This window comes from Mus caroli, chromosome 10 (genome assembly GCF_900094665.2).
Source record: "Mus caroli chromosome 10, CAROLI_EIJ_v1.1, whole genome shotgun sequence".
In the NCBI taxonomy this organism is placed as follows: domain Eukaryota; kingdom Metazoa; phylum Chordata; class Mammalia; order Rodentia; family Muridae; genus Mus; species Mus caroli.
In genome coordinates, this window is record NC_034579.1 from 54475718 (window position 1) to 54493137 (window position 17420).

At 46.2% G+C, this 17420-nt stretch overlaps 2 protein-coding genes across 5 annotated transcripts in view; one reads left to right on the forward strand and one right to left on the reverse strand.

The window, feature by feature from the left end:
* The window catches only part of Anapc16 (anaphase promoting complex subunit 16), a 15542-nt gene extending 8402 nt beyond the window's left edge, over positions 1 to 7140 (reverse strand). Inside the window, exons 1-3 of one of the 2 annotated variants that reach the window (XM_021174520.2) lie at positions 6966 to 7140; positions 6439 to 6488; positions 850 to 1016 (exon numbers count right to left, since the gene is read on the reverse strand). In XM_021174520.2, coding sequence (XP_021030179.1) covers positions 850 to 1016; positions 6439 to 6470 — 199 coding nt within the window. In that variant the 5' untranslated portion in view covers positions 6471 to 6488; positions 6966 to 7140. The remainder of the gene's footprint in view (positions 1 to 849; positions 1017 to 6438; positions 6489 to 6965) is intronic. The other variant, XM_021174521.2, reaches the window with a different exon arrangement.
* Ascc1 (activating signal cointegrator 1 complex subunit 1) overlaps positions 6803 to 17420 on the forward strand; it is a 93571-nt gene continuing 82953 nt past the window's right edge. Inside the window, exons 1-5 of one of the 3 annotated variants that reach the window (XM_021174518.2) lie at positions 6803 to 6903; positions 8607 to 8739; positions 11002 to 11101; positions 15845 to 15942; positions 16973 to 17151. In XM_021174518.2, coding sequence (XP_021030177.1) covers positions 8631 to 8739; positions 11002 to 11101; positions 15845 to 15942; positions 16973 to 17151 — 486 coding nt within the window. In that variant the 5' untranslated portion in view covers positions 6803 to 6903; positions 8607 to 8630. The other 2 variants (XM_021174519.2, XM_029482653.1) reach the window with 2 other exon arrangements.

Sequence of the window (17420 nt, forward strand, 5' to 3'; positions counted from 1 at the left end):
GCTGTCCTGGAACTCACTTTGTAGACCAGGCTGGTCTCAAACTCAGAAATCCACCTGCCTCTGCCTCCCGAGTGCTGGGATTAAAGGTGTGCGCCACCACGCCTGGCTCTTTGTCAGTATTTTGAAAATATGAGAAGACTCCCTCATGAGAAGGCCTCAGATACTGGTCAAAAACCAGTTTCCTGTCCTAGGCTAATTCAGGATCTGTAGGGTGGGCCCAGACATGTGCATTTAATTTCTTTTCTTAAAAGAAAGAGAGTCTCATTGTACATTCCTAGTTGGCTGGAACTCACTATGAAGACGAGGCTGGCCTAGAATTCAGAGATACATCTGCCTGGCAAGACATGTTCATTTTAAGTTAAATGTGTCACATGAGTCTTACGCTCCTACAATGAATTACCAGTCTAGTTTACATGAATCCGAGACATTCCAGTCACTAACGCCGTTTCATGGCTGCTGCCTGTGACCTAGTTCTGGCCAGCCAGTCTGTGTGATAAGACCAAGTCTATCTCCAGTGCTATAAAAACCATGCCGTCACACAGCCATGTCTGGCAGTGGTCCATGAGAGTCACCTTCACAGAGGTAAATACATTGACTTTTATTTCCCCTCAGGCCTCTCTGGTGGGATCAGTCTATTGGTAGATACTCACTAAAAGAGAAAATACATCAAGCAGGTGTAACAAGGCAACCTGGAGCAGGAGACCAAGAGGGTGCGCGGTGCCAGTGGCAACCCTGGTCAGGTCACTCAAGGGCTTTGGCTTGGAGCTACCTGAGGCCCCCCCAGCCCCAGGTCCTTTACACTCTACATGCACTGAAGGTCTGAAGCAAACCCAGCATGAGAGACATCACCTTCTAACATCTCTCCAGCTCCTTTTGGGTAGGTGAACAGAGCTTTCCGAGGTGGGGCAAGGTCGGACACACTGAAACCAGATCCAGTGACAGAGCTTCCACTGACCCCACCAGCTGAAGACGAAGATGAGGAGGCGGCCATTCCCTCCAGTAGAAGTCTCTCTTCACTAGAGGAAAGAAACAGTGATTGGCAAGTTTATAAAGCCTGAGTGACCGCATTTCATTCTGGCCCATTAGGGCCAGCTTTCCCTACCCTCCAGCCTTAGGTAGTGTTTAATAATGTCACTTAGGTTTTAGAGTAAATCATGTTTAAAAATCGCTTGAAACAGGCTGGCGAGATGGCTCATGTGGTAAGAGCACCAATTGCTCTTCTGAAGGTCCTGAGTTCAAATCCCAGCAACCTCATGGTGGTTTACAACTACCCATAATGAAATCTGACATCCTCTTCTGGTATGTCTGAAGACAGCTACATTGTACTTATGTATAATAATAAATAAATCTTTGGGCTGGTGAGAGCAGGGACTGAGTGAGCAGAGTTGACCGGAGCAAGTGGGATTGGCTGGAGTGAGTGGGGCTGGCTGGAGCAAGCAGAGGTCCTAAATACAATTTCCAATAACTACATGAAGGCTCACAGCCATCTGTACAGCTACAGTGTAATCATTTACATAAAATAAATATCTTTTTAAAAAATAGCTTGAAACTAGGTATGGTGCTATATGCCTTTAATCTTAGCACTCTGGAGGCAGAAGCAGGCGGATATGTGTGAATTCAAGGCCAGCCTGGTCTACTTAGTAAGTTCCAGAACAGCTAGGGGTACACAGAGAAACCCTGTCTTGAAAACCCAAAACCCAAAATGAAAACGAAAAGAAACCTTAGAGAGTCCTATTTTCTCCCATTAACAAATTATACCACTTGGGACTGAGTGTGGGTAATTTATGAGTTATGAATGTTGATATGGCAGTGCCAAGGCAGAAATGGGACCAAGGATAAAATAATACTGCACCACAGGACACTTTGTCTTGGTTACATTCCTCACCAAGCCACAGCACGAAGTTCACTTATCAGGTTTTCCAAGTACGAGTCCAGAATAACACTGTGTTCTGTTCCCAAAGAAGGGAAATCGGTTAGGACACTACTGGCATGTTCATTAAGAACTCATTAACCTTTTCATCTAATGTAATACCTAAGTCTAACACTTGGTGGCGCCCCAAAACTGGAACAAAAATAATTCAGGACCTGCACTCAGAAATCATGGTCCTTCATGAACTGAGCATCTATGGGCTTAATTCTGCATCCCATCTGAAAACCCAGATCCCAGTATTGAACACATGTGTCACAAAACTTCACAACAAGAACATAGCCTCAAAAGTCTAGTATATTATTTAAAAATGGTTAGTACTATGTTTATTCCATTTAGAACTTGCTGTCAACCTGGAAATGTTCTGATATTCTAATTCTTTCCAATTTGGTAGCCATGAGTCTCATGTATGTCTACTAATGCAACTGAAGAGCTATTTGTGTCCATTTAAAAATAATAAAATTTCAATAAAACCATATGGCTAGTGGTTTCTCACTGGGCAAGGATTCTAGTATTTAACTGAACAAATGACTTTACATAGGAGTGCCCTGGGACATTCTAGATTCACAGGAGGCTGAGGCAGGGGATTTTGTAGCCTGGAAAACATAGCCAAGAGCCTGTTTCAATAACAATAGACAATGGGTAATTTTCATATTACATAGATTTCAGCATTTTTTTTAAAAAGGACTATTTATAGAGAAAGCCTTAATTTGCTAGCCTGGAACTTACTCTACATCCCGGCCTGGCCTGAATGACTCATGGCAACCCCACTGTGTCACCCTCCCAAGTGCTGGGATTGCAGCCATGTGCCACCATGTCTGGCTTTAGAACAATCTTTAAAATGAAATTTCCAGGGCTGGGGATGTCGCTCAGTCAGTAGTGTTTGCCGAGTATGCAGGAAGCCCTGGGTCTAGCTCCTAGCACCATATAAACGAGGTGTGGTGGCACAGAAGTCAGGGGGCAGAGGGGGAACAGTCAGAAGCTCCAGGTCACCTTTGGTTAGAGCAAGTTCAAGGCCAGTCTGGGAGAGATAAAAGCCCTCAACAAAACCAAACAAAACAGAAAAACAAAACCACATCTCCTCTCCATTCTGGCCAAGAATTCTGAACTTTACTGAAGTTTTTTCCCACTTCCCCACCTTGGTTCTGACATACTTGCTAGAAAAAGTTGAAGGCTGGGGTATGACTCAGTGGTGGAGCACAAGCTTCAAACATTTTACGATTTAGTTTTAATTCCCAATGCTGAAAAAGTTGAAGCACTTTTTTTTTTTAAACAGAAAAATACTGGAAATGCTATGTTCCTGTATATCCTTTATGTCCAGACCATCTAGTTTCCTTCTAAGGAAAATGGTTCATGTAGTCTGAGAGGGTGGCTGCTGGTTCCTAACTCCGTGTCGGTGACATGTGGTTGTCCGAGAAGCAGAGCCTGGTCTCTACTTCCATGACGTGGTCAGTCACAGGTTGCACTAATGAACACTGACATGGGTTAACAGAAAAGCTAATGCTGTTGGACCAGCAGCCTGTTATAGAGAAATGCTATCTCACTAACCGGCTTTTTCCGTTTAACTTTCTGTTGTTGTTGTTGTTTTTGAAACAGGGTCTCACTGTGTAGCTCTGGCTGTCCCAGAACTTGCTATGTAGTTTGGGCTGGTGTAAAACAGAGACCCACGGGCCTCTCAGTGATGGTATACAAGGCACGGTCAGCAGGCCCAGCTCATCAATAACACTCTCACCTTGTCTTTAGGTTACTTTCAGAATTGTATGTCTATCCATCAGGGAAAGCAGCTCTTCATGTGCAACTTGTAACTGCTCTTTTGTGGCATAGCAGCTCCAACTCTAGCCTGGTAAACCTTTAATTGTTCCTTCAGAGACTTAAGTACTGATGGCGGGGTCCAAGTCTCTAACCCCCTCCCTGGTTGGGATTCGAGGGAAGCAGACAGCACACTCACTTGGCTGCTCCCTGGAGAGCAGCTCTGGTCTTACTTCCTCCCAGTTCAGGGCAGGACCCACTGAGAACTATTTTTCTCAACTAAGATTTTAAACTCTGATCTTTTCAGCTTCCACCTTGATGATGTTCTATTTAGTTGCTTCTGCTTTGGGTTTTGTATTTTGAGATCAGCTGCTCCACAGAGCACCCAGGCGACTGCCAGTCAGCTTCAAAGGCTAGCCACAGTGACTATTCTAAGCTGAAACTCATCAAAGGACTTCCCTTTCATCTTACTTTCTTCCCAATTCCCAGAACTATAGCTCCATGTAGAGAACAGTTGGAGTGGAAAAACAGTGCTGAATCAAATCAGCACAAGGTTAGAACTCACTTTGTAGACCAGGCTGGCCTCGAACTCAGAAATCCACCTGCCTCTGCCTCCCCAGTGCTGGGATTAAAGGCGTGCGCCACCACACCCGGCCAAGGTTAACTTTCAATAAGCCGTTTTCTGCTGAGACGGAGAGACACCTGTAGGATGTCTGGCTCTAATGATTTGCTTAAGGTTTATTTGGGTTTCTTTTCTTTCAGGTGCTGGAGATGAAAGCCAGGGCCCTGTTAAGTGCATGTTCCACTCTGAGCTACACCTCAGTTTCTAGTTTTGGATGCCATCATTAAGGGGTAAAGAGAGTAACAAACCCTAGCCTGTAGCTGCTGAGCTTGGGGACTGACTGATCCCTGTAACTCTAAGTAGCCTCTCACTTAGGTATGTTCATAGAATGCTTACACAGTCCATGGGAACCCCTGACTTCCTAAAGGTCACCTAAGTTTTGAAGCAATGGCTTGTTGATGTGCTGCTGTGCATAAGGGCAAGGTAGTCCAGTGGTTAGGGACTGACTGTGGGGGACTGACGAGCTGGCTCAGAGGTGAAGGGTGCTTGTGGCTCTTGAAGAAGACTGGAGGTAGGGTCCCAGCACTCAGTGTTTGGTGGCTCACATCCACCTACAACTCTAGCTCTGAGGGGTATGCTGCCCATTTCTGACCGACTTGGTCAACACACACGTAAAAATAAGTAAATCTTTGTTTGTTTGTTTGTTTTTTCGAAACAGGGTTTCTCTGTATATCCCTGGCTGTCCTGGAACTCACTCTGTAGACCAGGCTGGCCTCGAACTCAGAAATCCGCCTGCCTCTGCCTCCCAAGTGCTGGGATTAAAGGTGTGCGCCACCACTGCCCGCCTACATTAAGTAAATCTTCAAACAAGCACCGATGGTAAAGAAGTGCCTGCCTAGGTGAGTACCCTGGCTTTGCTGCCTGCTGCGAGACTGGAGAAATCGGCTGCCTTTTCTGTTCCTTAGATGCCTCGCCTGTAAGCTGGAGTCAGTAACAGTGGAGCCTACCCCGAGGAAGAATTATGAGGATTAAAGCACAGCCTAGACAAACAAACCGGCCCAGCCTGGCCTTCAACCCCAGATTCCGCTGGCTTGGCTGGCCGAGTGTTGGAATTACAGGTGTGCACTGGCACATCCACTTTTTCCTATGCACCATCCAGCTTTTCACTTACAGTAAACCTCCCGGAAGGGAAGGGTCTGCTCCGGAGGCAGGCAGTGTGATGTTACGCACTTCACACATCCTAGCGCCGGGCTACACACTCAGTCAGCACATTCACCTCATGGTCTTATTAAGAATCTTGCAGTGGGGCTGGGGAGACGGATACATGGGGGAAGTGTTCTCAATGGAGGGGTTGGGGATCCCTTCAAGTCACTTACAAGCCTCACAGGTGTGGTAGCTGCCTGTAAACCCAGCCCTTGGGAGGTAGAAGATAAGCGAATCCCCACGTTGTTAGCTAGGTTATCGGGAATGGGAATGTTCTGGGTTCAGGGGAGCTATGAAAGGCTAAGGAGGAAGACAGCAGACACCAGCTTCAAGCCTGGGCCTGGGGATGTACTGTGCGGTGGTTAGAGTGTTTGCTTACCCAAGTGTGAGGCACTGAAAAGGATCCCGAGACAATGGAAAGGAGAAGACAAACTACCTTTGTACCCTGGAGGCATCTTATAAAAACCCTTGTTACAGTGGCTCCTGGATGAATGATTTATAAATACGAGGTCAGCCGGGCGTGGGGGCGCACGCCTTTAATCCCAGCACTTTGGGAGGCAGAGGCAGGCGGATTTCTGAGTTCGAGGCCAGCCTGGTCTACAGAGTGAGTTCCAGGACAACCAGGGCTATACAGAGAAACCCTGTCTTGAAAAACCAAAAAGAAAGAAACAAAAAACAAAAAACCCCAAAAACCAACCAAACAAACAAAAAACAAACAAACAAACAAACCGAGGACAAAAGCTATCAGCTCAGTAGAGGCTGCAGGGAACCGAGACAGTTCCAGTCATGACTCTTTCTGCACGGAGTATTCAACCCTGTCGCTCAGGAGACTACCATCCTCATAACGAGGCACTCAGTGAAATTTTGTTGAATGATGATTATCTGGAACTTGGCCCTATCAGGGAAGCTGTGGCTGCTGCCAAGCAGAGGAAACGCTCCTAAGAAGCGGAATGATATTTTGTGGGGCACAATATGGCTGGCGTGGTTAAATACTTACTTTGTGTACGACAGGGACGACCTCGCACTCATAAACTTTCCGCTTATGGTCTTAAAACAAAACAACAAAAAAAGAGATCCTCCTTTAAAATAAAGCCCAGAACAAACCAGATGCTTAGGTCGATCGGGATCCAAGTGAGGTGGCTAATTATGACACCCGTTGGGTTCTACTAACAAAAATCACTAGGTGTCCCACCTAGACAGACGGATCACCACCCGCAGCATCTAGCTGCGGTAGCTCTCTCTGGGTGGGATGAAGAAGCTAGCGGGAGAGGGGAGGAGCCAGCACCCTAATCCTGGCTACTCCAACTCCACCCAGGTACGCTTCGGGAAGGCTTGCGGCCGGCCCACGGCGCAGGCGCCAACCCGCCCCACGCATGCTCAGTCGGATGACGCTGCCTTTGCATACGGCCGGCGCCGGCGAGCCTCCAGGGTCTCTTCCTACGCTCCCAGTTAGTCCTGGCAGGTAGGAGCGTACTGGGGAATCAGTTCCCCACCGAAGGGTCTGGAAGGTTCTCGGCCACTTACCTCAGCAGCTTGTGCACTTTGACTGACAGCCCCGCCCCTTGGACGAAGCGGTGTGGCCTCGCTCGCCACGACGTAGACGGCGGCGTGCGCGCGCCCGCCTGAGCTGTGGGAGTTTGATGGCGGTGCTGCGCCTCTCCCTGCGGCGGTGAGGGCTAGAGGGTGGCGCTAGCGCGCATGCGTGAGGGGGCGGAGCTCGGCTGGGCCAGACCGAGCTTTCCGAGAACACTTCCGGGTCGCTGTGGCTGCCCCGCCCTCGTCCCCGCCCCGGTCCCCAGCTGTTCTGGTTCTCTTGCTGCGTTGGAGTTGTCTGGTCCCCCTCTCTAGCGTAGGGTGTTCAGCGTTTGTTTTTTATGACTTAGGACTTAGCTTCTCCCGTGAGAATTGCACGAAGGCATATCTACTTTGCCCTCTTCAAACACCCATGACCCAGGGCTAGTCCTCTCCTTCTGCGCAGTCTCTGTGCCTGGAGCTGCTCAGGAAAGGTACCGCAGTGGCTTCGTGCTCAGGGCTCACACTTTGTAAAGGCTCCTTTTCGACAGAACGTGGTTTTTGAAGTGGGGCAGGGATGCTAAAGGAGTAGCACACCAGGGGGGCGCGGCACAAGACTGTTGATAATTGCATCCCCCTGCCAACGTTGACTTTCTGTTTTCTCAAAGCACGAACCCTCCTGCGTCCTGCAGGTGGCTGCAGATTAGCGACTTGACTGAGGGTTGGGCCAAGCATTCATTTGGAAGGGATTGTTAGGCTTTCTTTGGTGGAACTTGTTAAGTACGTGAGCTTGTAGCCGCAGCCATCTGGGATGGGAACATGGGGTAGTTTATCAGGAGCCTTTAATTCCGAATTATTGATTCAAGCGTGAAGCCGTTTGTTGTGTTCTGGAGGCAGTGGCCTCGGGAAACTGTTGCTTCTCAGTACTGTGTTGGGCCGAGAACTGTGTTAGTAAGTCATATTTTAATTGTAGTTTGATAGGGAAATAAATCTGATTGGAAGGTATTTCTAGCATCTTTAAAACGGCTTACCTCTCTTCCGCGGGTATTGTACCGATGGTTCCTCAATGCGTTATCAAACTGGATATGATAAAATATCATACTGGATAGGGTGAATGAAGCACTCTGCTCATACTTAGGTGGCTAGCAAGACCTCACCCCCTATAGGTTAATCAGACACCTATACAAGAACTTACATTGGTGAGCCCATGGAAAGCGACACTATTTTTGCTTAGGATGTGCTGTGAACTGCCCAGTTGAGGCTTACATAATGGAGTTTTTAATTTAAATTTCTTATTACATTTATTTACGAATGTAGTCTGTGCATATGTTACCTGCCTACATAGCAGAATTTTTTAAATTTAAATTTTTATTACATTTATTTATTTAGTCTATGCTACTTGCCTACATAATGGAGTTTCTTTTAACTTAATTTTTTATTACATTTGTTTGTTTATTTCCATATTTTGTCTGTGCGCTTGCTACCTGGCTGCATGTGTAGTCCAGAGGAAAACCTGCAGGAGTCAACATTTTCCTTCTGCCGTGTGGGTCATTGGCCTTGGGAGCAAGCGCCTTTACCTGTTGAGCCATCTTAGTGACCTAAGTATTCATTGTTTAATAAAAAAAATAAACAAAAGGGCACTTTCTTTTTCAGGACTTTTCTGGAACGTCATTTGTCATGGATGTTCTACGCCCACAGATTGTAACGTTCGATGGACGGAATTATAGAAAGAATCCCATCCAGGAGAAACAGTACCAACATGAAGAAGACGAGGATTTCTATCCTGGTAATCCTGGTGGGGGGGGAGCTCTTAGGTCCCACAAGAAGGAAAATGTTCTTTGTACTGTAAGGGCAATTCTTTGCTTTGTTGCTGCTCAGTGGGTCTAACAAAGCTGACTTCAGATGAGGTGTTCCTGGCTGCAGTTCGTGTTTCAAGATAGATTTCATCCTGGACAGAGGCCTCAGTGCCACGTAGAGTAATTTTTCATTATTATTATTATTATTAAAAATTATTTATTTTATGTGAGGATACTGTAGCTGTCTTCAGACACACCAGAAGAGGGCATCAGATCCCATTACAGATGGTTGTGAGCCACCATGTGGTTGCTGGGAATTGAACTCAGGACCTCTGGTAGAGCATGCAGTGCTCTTAACTGCTGAGCCATCTCTCCAGCCCTCATCATTATTTTTTAAATCTGTGTGTGTGTGTACATGTGATCACGGATGCCCAAGGAAGCCTAAAGGGGTGTTAATTGGATCTCCTGGAGCTGGACTCACAGGTGCTTGTGAGCCACTCAGTGTGAGTGCTGGGATCGGAACTCAGGTCACCTGCAAGACCAATGAGGGCTCTGAACTGCTGCGCCCCCCTGTGGAGTACTTGTTAATTACTACTGTTACCTCTAAATAGTCTGTGGCACAATTAAACCCCTTTACCTGTGAAATTGTAAAAGAATAGGAGTTATTATTATTACTAATTTTTTCTTGAGACAGAGTCTCTCTATTATGTAGCCCTGGCTGTCCTGGAACTCACTCTGTAGACCAGGCTGCTCTTGAACTCATAGAGATCCACTTGCCCCTGCCTCCCCAGTACTGGGCTTAAAGGAATGCACCACAATGCCTGGCTAAGAATATGAATTATAAAAATAAAGCCCTGAAGGATTTAGTCCAGTGTCAGATAATATTAACTATTGTTGTTATGTTAGTTTTTTTTCTTCCTTCTTTGTAGTCATGCCTTGACAGGTCTAAAGACACAACTAACTTTATTTTAACATACAGTAATTTTGTAAAAAAAAAAAAAAAAAAACAAAAACAAAAAACAAAACAACTAAATAGTTGAGGTGGATCATAACTATTTTCAGGGTTATGACCGTGAGGTTAGGTTTAGTGTATAAACAGCCTTTCAGGTTCTTTGCAACTCTTCCTTTTCAGTTCCTAAGGGTTTCTACTGAACCTTAAATCTTGGGATCCCCCCCCCACACCCCCCACCACCATGTGATCCTTTTGACTGCCCACTGTCAGCCTTGAGCTCTTTGAGATTTCCAGTATTTTTTTTCTTTTGGTTTTTTGAGACAAGGTTTCTTTGTGTAGCCCTGGCTGTTCTGGAACTCACTCTGTAGACCAGGCTGGCCTTGAACTCAGAAATCTGCCTGCCTCTGCCTCCCGAGTGCTGGGATTAAAGGCGTGCACCACCACTGCTAGGCGAGCTTTCCATTCTTTGTCTCTCCCTCCCTCCATCCTTCTCTCTCTCTCTCTCTCTCTCTCTCTCTCCCCCCCTCCTGTCTTTCTCCCCCTCCTCTCCCTGTCTCTCCCTCCCTCCCTCTCTTTCTCTCTCCCTGTTTTCTTTCTTTCTTCCAGTCCTCCTCCCAGATGCAGGAACTCTTCCAAGCATTTGTCGTTATGCCTGACCTCTCTTTTCTCTACGTTGAGTTTTTATTGAAAAAGTTCTCCTAGTACCATTCTTCTTTTTTTTTTTTTTTTAGATTTATTTATTTATTTATTGTATGTAAGTACACTGTAGCTATCTTCAGACACTCCAGTAGAGGGCATCAGATCTTGTTACGGATGGTTGTGAGCCACCATGTGGTTGCTGGGATTTGAACTTAGGAACTTTGGAAGAGCAGCCAGTGCTCTTACCCACTGAGCCATCTCTCCAGCCCTCCTAGTACCATTCTTATTTATTAATAATTCATTGAAGTAATTTTGTGCCCTAACACCAAAATGTCCTGACTTCTAGACTTTAAAAGGTGAGTTCATGTGGCATGACCTTCATGTCAACAGGATAAGAGTAAAATGTGTTGTTCAGGCACCCTAACTTTGTAGAAAATTCAACTAAATATTGGTGTGTATATATTACATTCCGAGCTTCTGAGACTGAAGGATTTAAAGTAATCACCATGTTCTTTTTATCCTTTATTTCTCTATGCGCAGATTGGGGTAAAGCAATCATTAGACTGTTCTTTCCCCTCTTTAAACCCTGAGATTGGTTGTGGGCTAAGGCGGGGGCTGTTCTCCATTGAGCCTTTTTCGACATGTTACGGTTTCTTTGCAGACTCCATGGAATACTCTGATGAGCCCTGCGGTGCCTATGAGGTGGCACAGACCCCTCACGGATTCCGGGCCACCGTCAGTGCCCCTAGCCTGCTCTACAAGTGAGTGAGTAAAGTCCCTATCAGCTTCATGGGATAGGGCTTCCAGGAAACTCAGCAGGGAGCCAGCCCTTCAGTCTTCCACACTTACTTATGGTGGTTCTACTTAACTACTAATGATGAGAGTTTAGTGTTTTGTGTCCTGAAATGTCAGAGGACTGATTGCAGATTAACGTAATCATTTTGCGTATATTGCCACATCCTGCTGACTTTCACTTTTAAATGTTCTTTGAGTCTACCATTTATCTTCACTGCCACTCCCTTCTTTTCCATGCATTCCTTTTTAAATATGTGTATTTAGTTTGTATGTGTGAGTGCTTCCATGTGTGTGTGAATCCTGCTGGTGTATCTGGTGCCCAAGGAGGGTAGAGGACTTGGTTGAGTCCTCAGGAACTGGAGTTAACAGGTAGCTGTGAGGCACCCGATGTGGCCCGTGGGAACAGAGCCTGGGTCCTGTGCAAGAACAGCAAGTGCTCTTACTCGCTGAGCCATCTCGTCGTCGGCCCCTCTGTGGATGTCTTAAAATAGCCCTCTGTGGTCTCTCCGGATCTCTGCTCTCTTCTTAGCCCTCACATCCAAAGTAGAATGATTTCAAAGCATTGTTTTTTGGGATTTGTTTTTATGTGGACTGGTGTTTTGCCTGCATGCTGGCCTATGTACTGTGTGTGTGAAGTGCCTGTGCAGGCTAGCAGAAGTCACTGCATTCCCTGGAACTGGAGTTACAGATGGTTATTAGGCACCATGTGACGCTAGCAATCTAACCCAGGTCCTCTGGAAGAGCTGTCAGGACTTTGACCACTGGGCCGTCTCTCCAGCCTCCCGATTCCCACGTGTTTATTTATTTATTTATTTATGACACATAGTCTTCTTTATAGTTAAAGAGTGACATGGAACTCTTGCACTCTTGATCCTCTTGCCTCAGGCTTGGAGTGATCTTTTTAAAAGGAAGATCTGATTATTTGACACCTTCTGCTTAAGATCGACTGTAGGGGCTGGTGAGACTGTAGGGGCTGGTGAGACTGTAGGGGCTGGTGAGACTGTAGGGGCTGGTGAGTCGGCTCAGCAGGTGGGGGCACTTAGCAGGACAGCCTGGCGACCTGAGCCCCCTCCTGGAACCCTTGTTGAGGTGAATGGTGGGAACCAACCAATACCACAGAGCTTTTCTCTGACCTCCATGTAACCTGCTGTGGAAGGGGCACCCACATATGCATACACACATGAAGACACTTAGGTATACACACGTATACACTAATAATACATTTTAAAAACTCTGTGCTTTTCCAATACAGATGGAATTGTGGTTCATTAAAGCAGTGGACAAAATTGTGAGCATGCCTTGGCTGATTCTGCTTTTCCCCTCCCCGCCTCCTCCCTCCCTCCCCCGCTTCCTTCCTTCCCTCCCTCCCTTCCTTCCTTTTCTTTTTTTCCTCTTTAGCTTATATTACTCTTTTGCCTTGAGCTTAGTGTCAGAACACGGTCTGATTTTTTTCAGTTCCTCATATGCGCTGTTGTTTCCAGCCTTTGAGTTCATGTGTGTGGTGAGCCTTTTGCCTTGGGTGTGTGCTGGCCCTCAGTCTTCTTACCTAGTTAATTTTCCTTCCTGGAGAAGCTGGCTCTGATCCCTGCCATCCCTGCCAATCATGGGTTTTCCACCCCACTGTGTGCTTTTTTCATAATGCCCTCTGCTGGGGTCAGTAGCATTATTCATAGTCCGTATCTGTATGTATCCATGTGCTGCTTCATGTCCCCTCCGCAGAGGGGAGGCCTTGGAGGCAGGCCTCTGTCTGTTCTGTTAACCCTCAGTGCTCATCCGGACTAATGTGCTCTTTTGAGGATTGTCATTTTAAATTGCTGTGAACTCTGTGGTCACTTCAGCATGTGCTTGCACACATGCTCGCTCACGCTGTCCCCCACACTACCTGCTAGGCGAATGCTGTCAGCAGCTGAGCAGCTTCTGGGCTTGCCTGGGAAGGCAGCTGGTCTAGGAAGCCCGTCAGTCAGTGCTGTTTCTCTGTTTCAGCAGATGAGTTAGGTCCACTCGGTGGGGAGAGGGGCAAATATGGAACCGAATGCATTTGAATTCCTTTTCATCCTCCTTGAGAACATTCTGAAGTACTTGTTGTGAATAAAATTCTGTCTGAATGTAGCCAAATGGGATACCAAAGCTAATCCTGGCAGCTCACTTCCTAGGCTTTGCTGACATTTCCTCCTAGGGGACATGATTTCAGGATGGCACATTTTCAGCTTCCTGAAAGAAAAAGTGTAACTTGGTTTAAAGTACAGAGGTGCTAGGGCTGAGGTGTGTAAAGGTTCCTCAGATGCCTACTTCCGATGGTGACCTTTTGAAGTCTGTAGACTGTAAGTTCTTGTATTCCTGAGGAACATATGCATGATAGATTAGATGCTGACCTGCTAAGTCTTTTTTTTTTTAATGTTTAATGGACTCTTTTTTTTTTTTTTTTAAAGATTTATTTATTTTGAGCCGGGCAGTGGTGGCGCATGCCTTTAATCCCAGCACTTGGGAGGCAGAGGCAGGCAGATTTCTGAGTTTGAGGCCAGCCTGGTCTACAGAGTGAGTTCCAGGACAGCCAGGGCTACACACCAGAAGAAGGCATCGGATCCCATTACAGATGGTTGTGAACCACCATGCGGTTACTGGGAATTGAACTCAGGACCTCTGGAAGAGCAGTCAGTGCTCTTAACCACTGAACCATCTCTCCAGTCTGGCCTACTAAGTCTTAATTACTATATAACATTTCCTGAGAAGATCTCCCCAACCCCCACCCTTTTCTGTCTTTCTTTTCTCTGTCCCCTTTCCTTTCTAATAGGGGCTCTGGTATCGCCTGTGCTGGGCTAGAACTTGTAGTTTGCCTGCTCAGTCTCCCGACTACTGAGATCTCAGGTGTGCACCATGTGTCTGCTGGAAGATTTCTTATTTCATTTCTGTGGGCTGATTTGGGTCAAGGTTTTGCAGTGCTTGGGATGAATCCTTGGGCCTCTTTGTGCATTGCCAGATAAGTGTTCTACCATTGAGCTGCATCCCCAGTCAAACATTTCACTGTTGGAAAAAAAAAAAAATGGACTACTGTAGTAGACCTTAGTGGCAATGACCAGGCTTTGTTATTCCTGTAAAGACAGTTGACTAAGGGCTAGGTGCTAGCTCGGGCTGTGCAAGTATATGGAAAGCCTCAGGTTCAATTCCTGAACTCTTCCCTAAAAGAGGAGTCTCAGACATAGTCAGCTGTGGTATTGGGTGTGTAATTGGAATTGTAGAAGTTGAAATAATGTTGATGACAGGGAGGTCTTTCTATTAACTTTATCATCCCGTGATGGTCTCAGTGCTTTGTAGACTCTGAAATGTCTCTCCTGGGATCCAGTAGTCTCGCCCATATTGGCAGTTTTAATACCGTAGGTTCCAGAAGGTAGCCTTGAGTGTCAGTATTATTTATACTTGAGGCCCAGGCAAGGAGTATAAATGAGTCGGTGGGAAGTAGCTGAAATGGGTGGGTGGGAGCTGAGAGGAATGGTGGGCTTGTGATGGGTTTGTCCCGTCTTCGAGGGGACTGCTCCGGTAGCTGTGATTCAGCAGATATACAAACACCCACAGTAATAAAATGGATAAATAACATAATATTATAGTATAGTATTACATCCCTGAGGGAATCTCCCAAATAAAACACTAATATGTACTGTGCTTAACTCAAAGGTCATATGTTTGCTTCTGTTCCCCCTTTTTTATTTTTGTCTTTGATACAAGGCTCTCTGTCTCTTGTCTCTCTCTGTCACTCTGTATCTGTGTGCTTGTGCACACGCGCGCGTGCGTGTGTGTGTGTGTGTGTGTGTGCATGCGTGTGTGTGTGTATGTGTTTGTGTTTGTGTTTGTGCTTGCGCATGTGTGTTCTAGGCTAGTCTTGAATTACTGATCTTCCTGCCTCAGCCTCTTAGTACTGATTCCAGACCTCCTCGAGAATGGCTCTTTTTGCGCTTTCCAGCTGTCTGAATGATAACTCCTGATCCCTTTCCTAAGCTCCTTCCCTCTATGGTGGTCTGAGTGAGAATGGTCTCCGTAGGCTCATAGATTTGGATGTTCAGTTCCCAGATTAGGAGGTGTGACCTTGTTGGAGGAGGTGTGTCACTGGGGTGGGCTTTGAGATTTGAAGAGCCCACACCAGGCTGAGTCTCACCCTCTGCCTCGGAGTTGTAGATAGGATGTGAGCTCAGCTACTGCTGACAGTGCCACGCCTGCCTGCTTGCCTGCTGCCGTGTTCCATGCCGCGCTGGTCATGGATTCACCCTCTGAAACTGTGAGCAAGGCCCCAGTCAAACGCTTTCATTATAAGTCGCCTCGGTCATAGAGTCTCTTCACAGCAATAGAACAGTAACTAAGACAGCCTTATTTGAACTTAGAGTTAATTTGTTGGGCAAAGTTCTGCTGCAGATGCATCTGTAGCCGCATTGGTGGCTGAAAGCACTATTTGAGACAGTATCTGATTTCTCTTGCTGCCTGCAGACCCAGACTTTGAATCTGACTTGAGAAGTAGGCAGGTGCCAGGTGTGGAGTTCTGTTGATGCATTGAGTTAGAGATGGCAGCCTTTTGCTTGTGAGTGAAGATAGCATGTCCCATGAGTCCTAATGATATGTTTTTCTCTACTAATATTTAACCTTTATTGAAGTGTTTTCTATTAGGGAGTGTTTCTGGCCATGTGGAACGTAAGCATGTATTTTGTTCTCTCCCTGTATTATAGGCACATAGTTGGAAAGAGAGGGGATACCAAGAAAAAGATAGAAGTGGAGACTAAAACATCTATTAACATTCCGAAGCATGGGCATGAAGGGGAAATCGGTGAGACCTGACATAATTTACATTTACACTTATTTCTCGTTACTTATGTTTTACACATGTGCAGAGCTTACCAAACTTTTAAATTATTTTGAGTTACATTTGTTTAGTTTGTGTGTGTGTGTGCATGTGTGCATATGTCTGTGTGTGGGTGCACAATGCTGTGACATGTGGAGCTCAGAGGACAATCTGTAGGCGTTGGTTCTCTCCTTCTGGAATTTGGGCTCTGGGGATTGAACTCAGGTTGTCAGATGGACAGCAGTAAGTGCTTTATCCACTGAGCCATCTCACTGCTCACTCCCATCCCTGCCCCACCCTCCTCCACCCCAAGAGTGTCATATAGCCCTATATGTAAGGTTGGCCTTACATTTACTATGTAACCGAGGCTGGCTTTGAACTCCTGATCCTTTTGTCTCCATTCCCAAGTGCAAGGATTTCAGGCATGTGCCACCACTCCTAGCGGAGATACTTGAATGTGTATGTGTGCATGTGCATGAGTGCGTGTGCTGTGCACCTGTTCCTGTGGGTATGCGTGCATCTGTGCATCTGTGCATCCGTGCATCTGTGCATCCGTGCATGACGAAGCAGAGATTAATCTCAGGTGTCTTGGTTTCTCATTTGCTCTCCATGTTATTTATTTACTTATTTATTTAAGTATTAATTTACTTTTGTTGTTCACTGAACCTGGAACTTGTGGATTTTGTTAGACTGGCTGGCTTTATGTAAGTCCTGGGGATCCAAACTCAGTTCTTGTGCGTGTGCTTCCACACGCTCCTGGCCAAGCCTCCTCCCCAGCCCCAAGTAGTTTATTTTAAAAATTCCTTGTTTACACTGAACTTGCTGGCAGCTGTCTTGACCTTGATGAGCTCCCTGCTCAGACCCTTATCTCCATTCGTCCATTCGTTCATTCGTTCGGAGCCCTTTCAGATGCCTAGAGGTGGTAGCACTGGATGGCGGATGGCGTCCAACTGTCTCTACCTGTGGAGCTGTGCGGGTTATTGAACCTGTTACTGTTTTCTGTCTTTGCTTGCAGTGATCACTGGTCAGCATCGAAATGGCGTGGTCTCAGCACGAACTCGGATCGACGTGCTCCTGGACACGTTCAGGAGGAGGCAGCCTTTCACTCACTTCCTTTCCTTCTTCCTCAATGAAGTTGAGGTTCAGGAACGGTTCCTGATGTTCCAGGAGGAGGTGCTGAGGAACTGCTCCAAGGTAAGCAGAAAACAGTATCAAGAAAAAAATGTTTTTAAAAAAGTAAGAAGGGGTTCATAATTCAAACAGGAATATAGACATATCTGCCTATTTGTTTTTATATAAGAGATGAAGCATTTCCCTTTTAAAACTTATTTATGTGTGTGCATATTCATACATGGTATAAATGAGTGTGGGCTACACCCGCCCATGTGGAGGCCAGAAGTTGATGTTAGGTGTCTTCTCTTTGTCTTGGGCTCTACTTTCTCTTTTGCAATATGGTCTCTTGT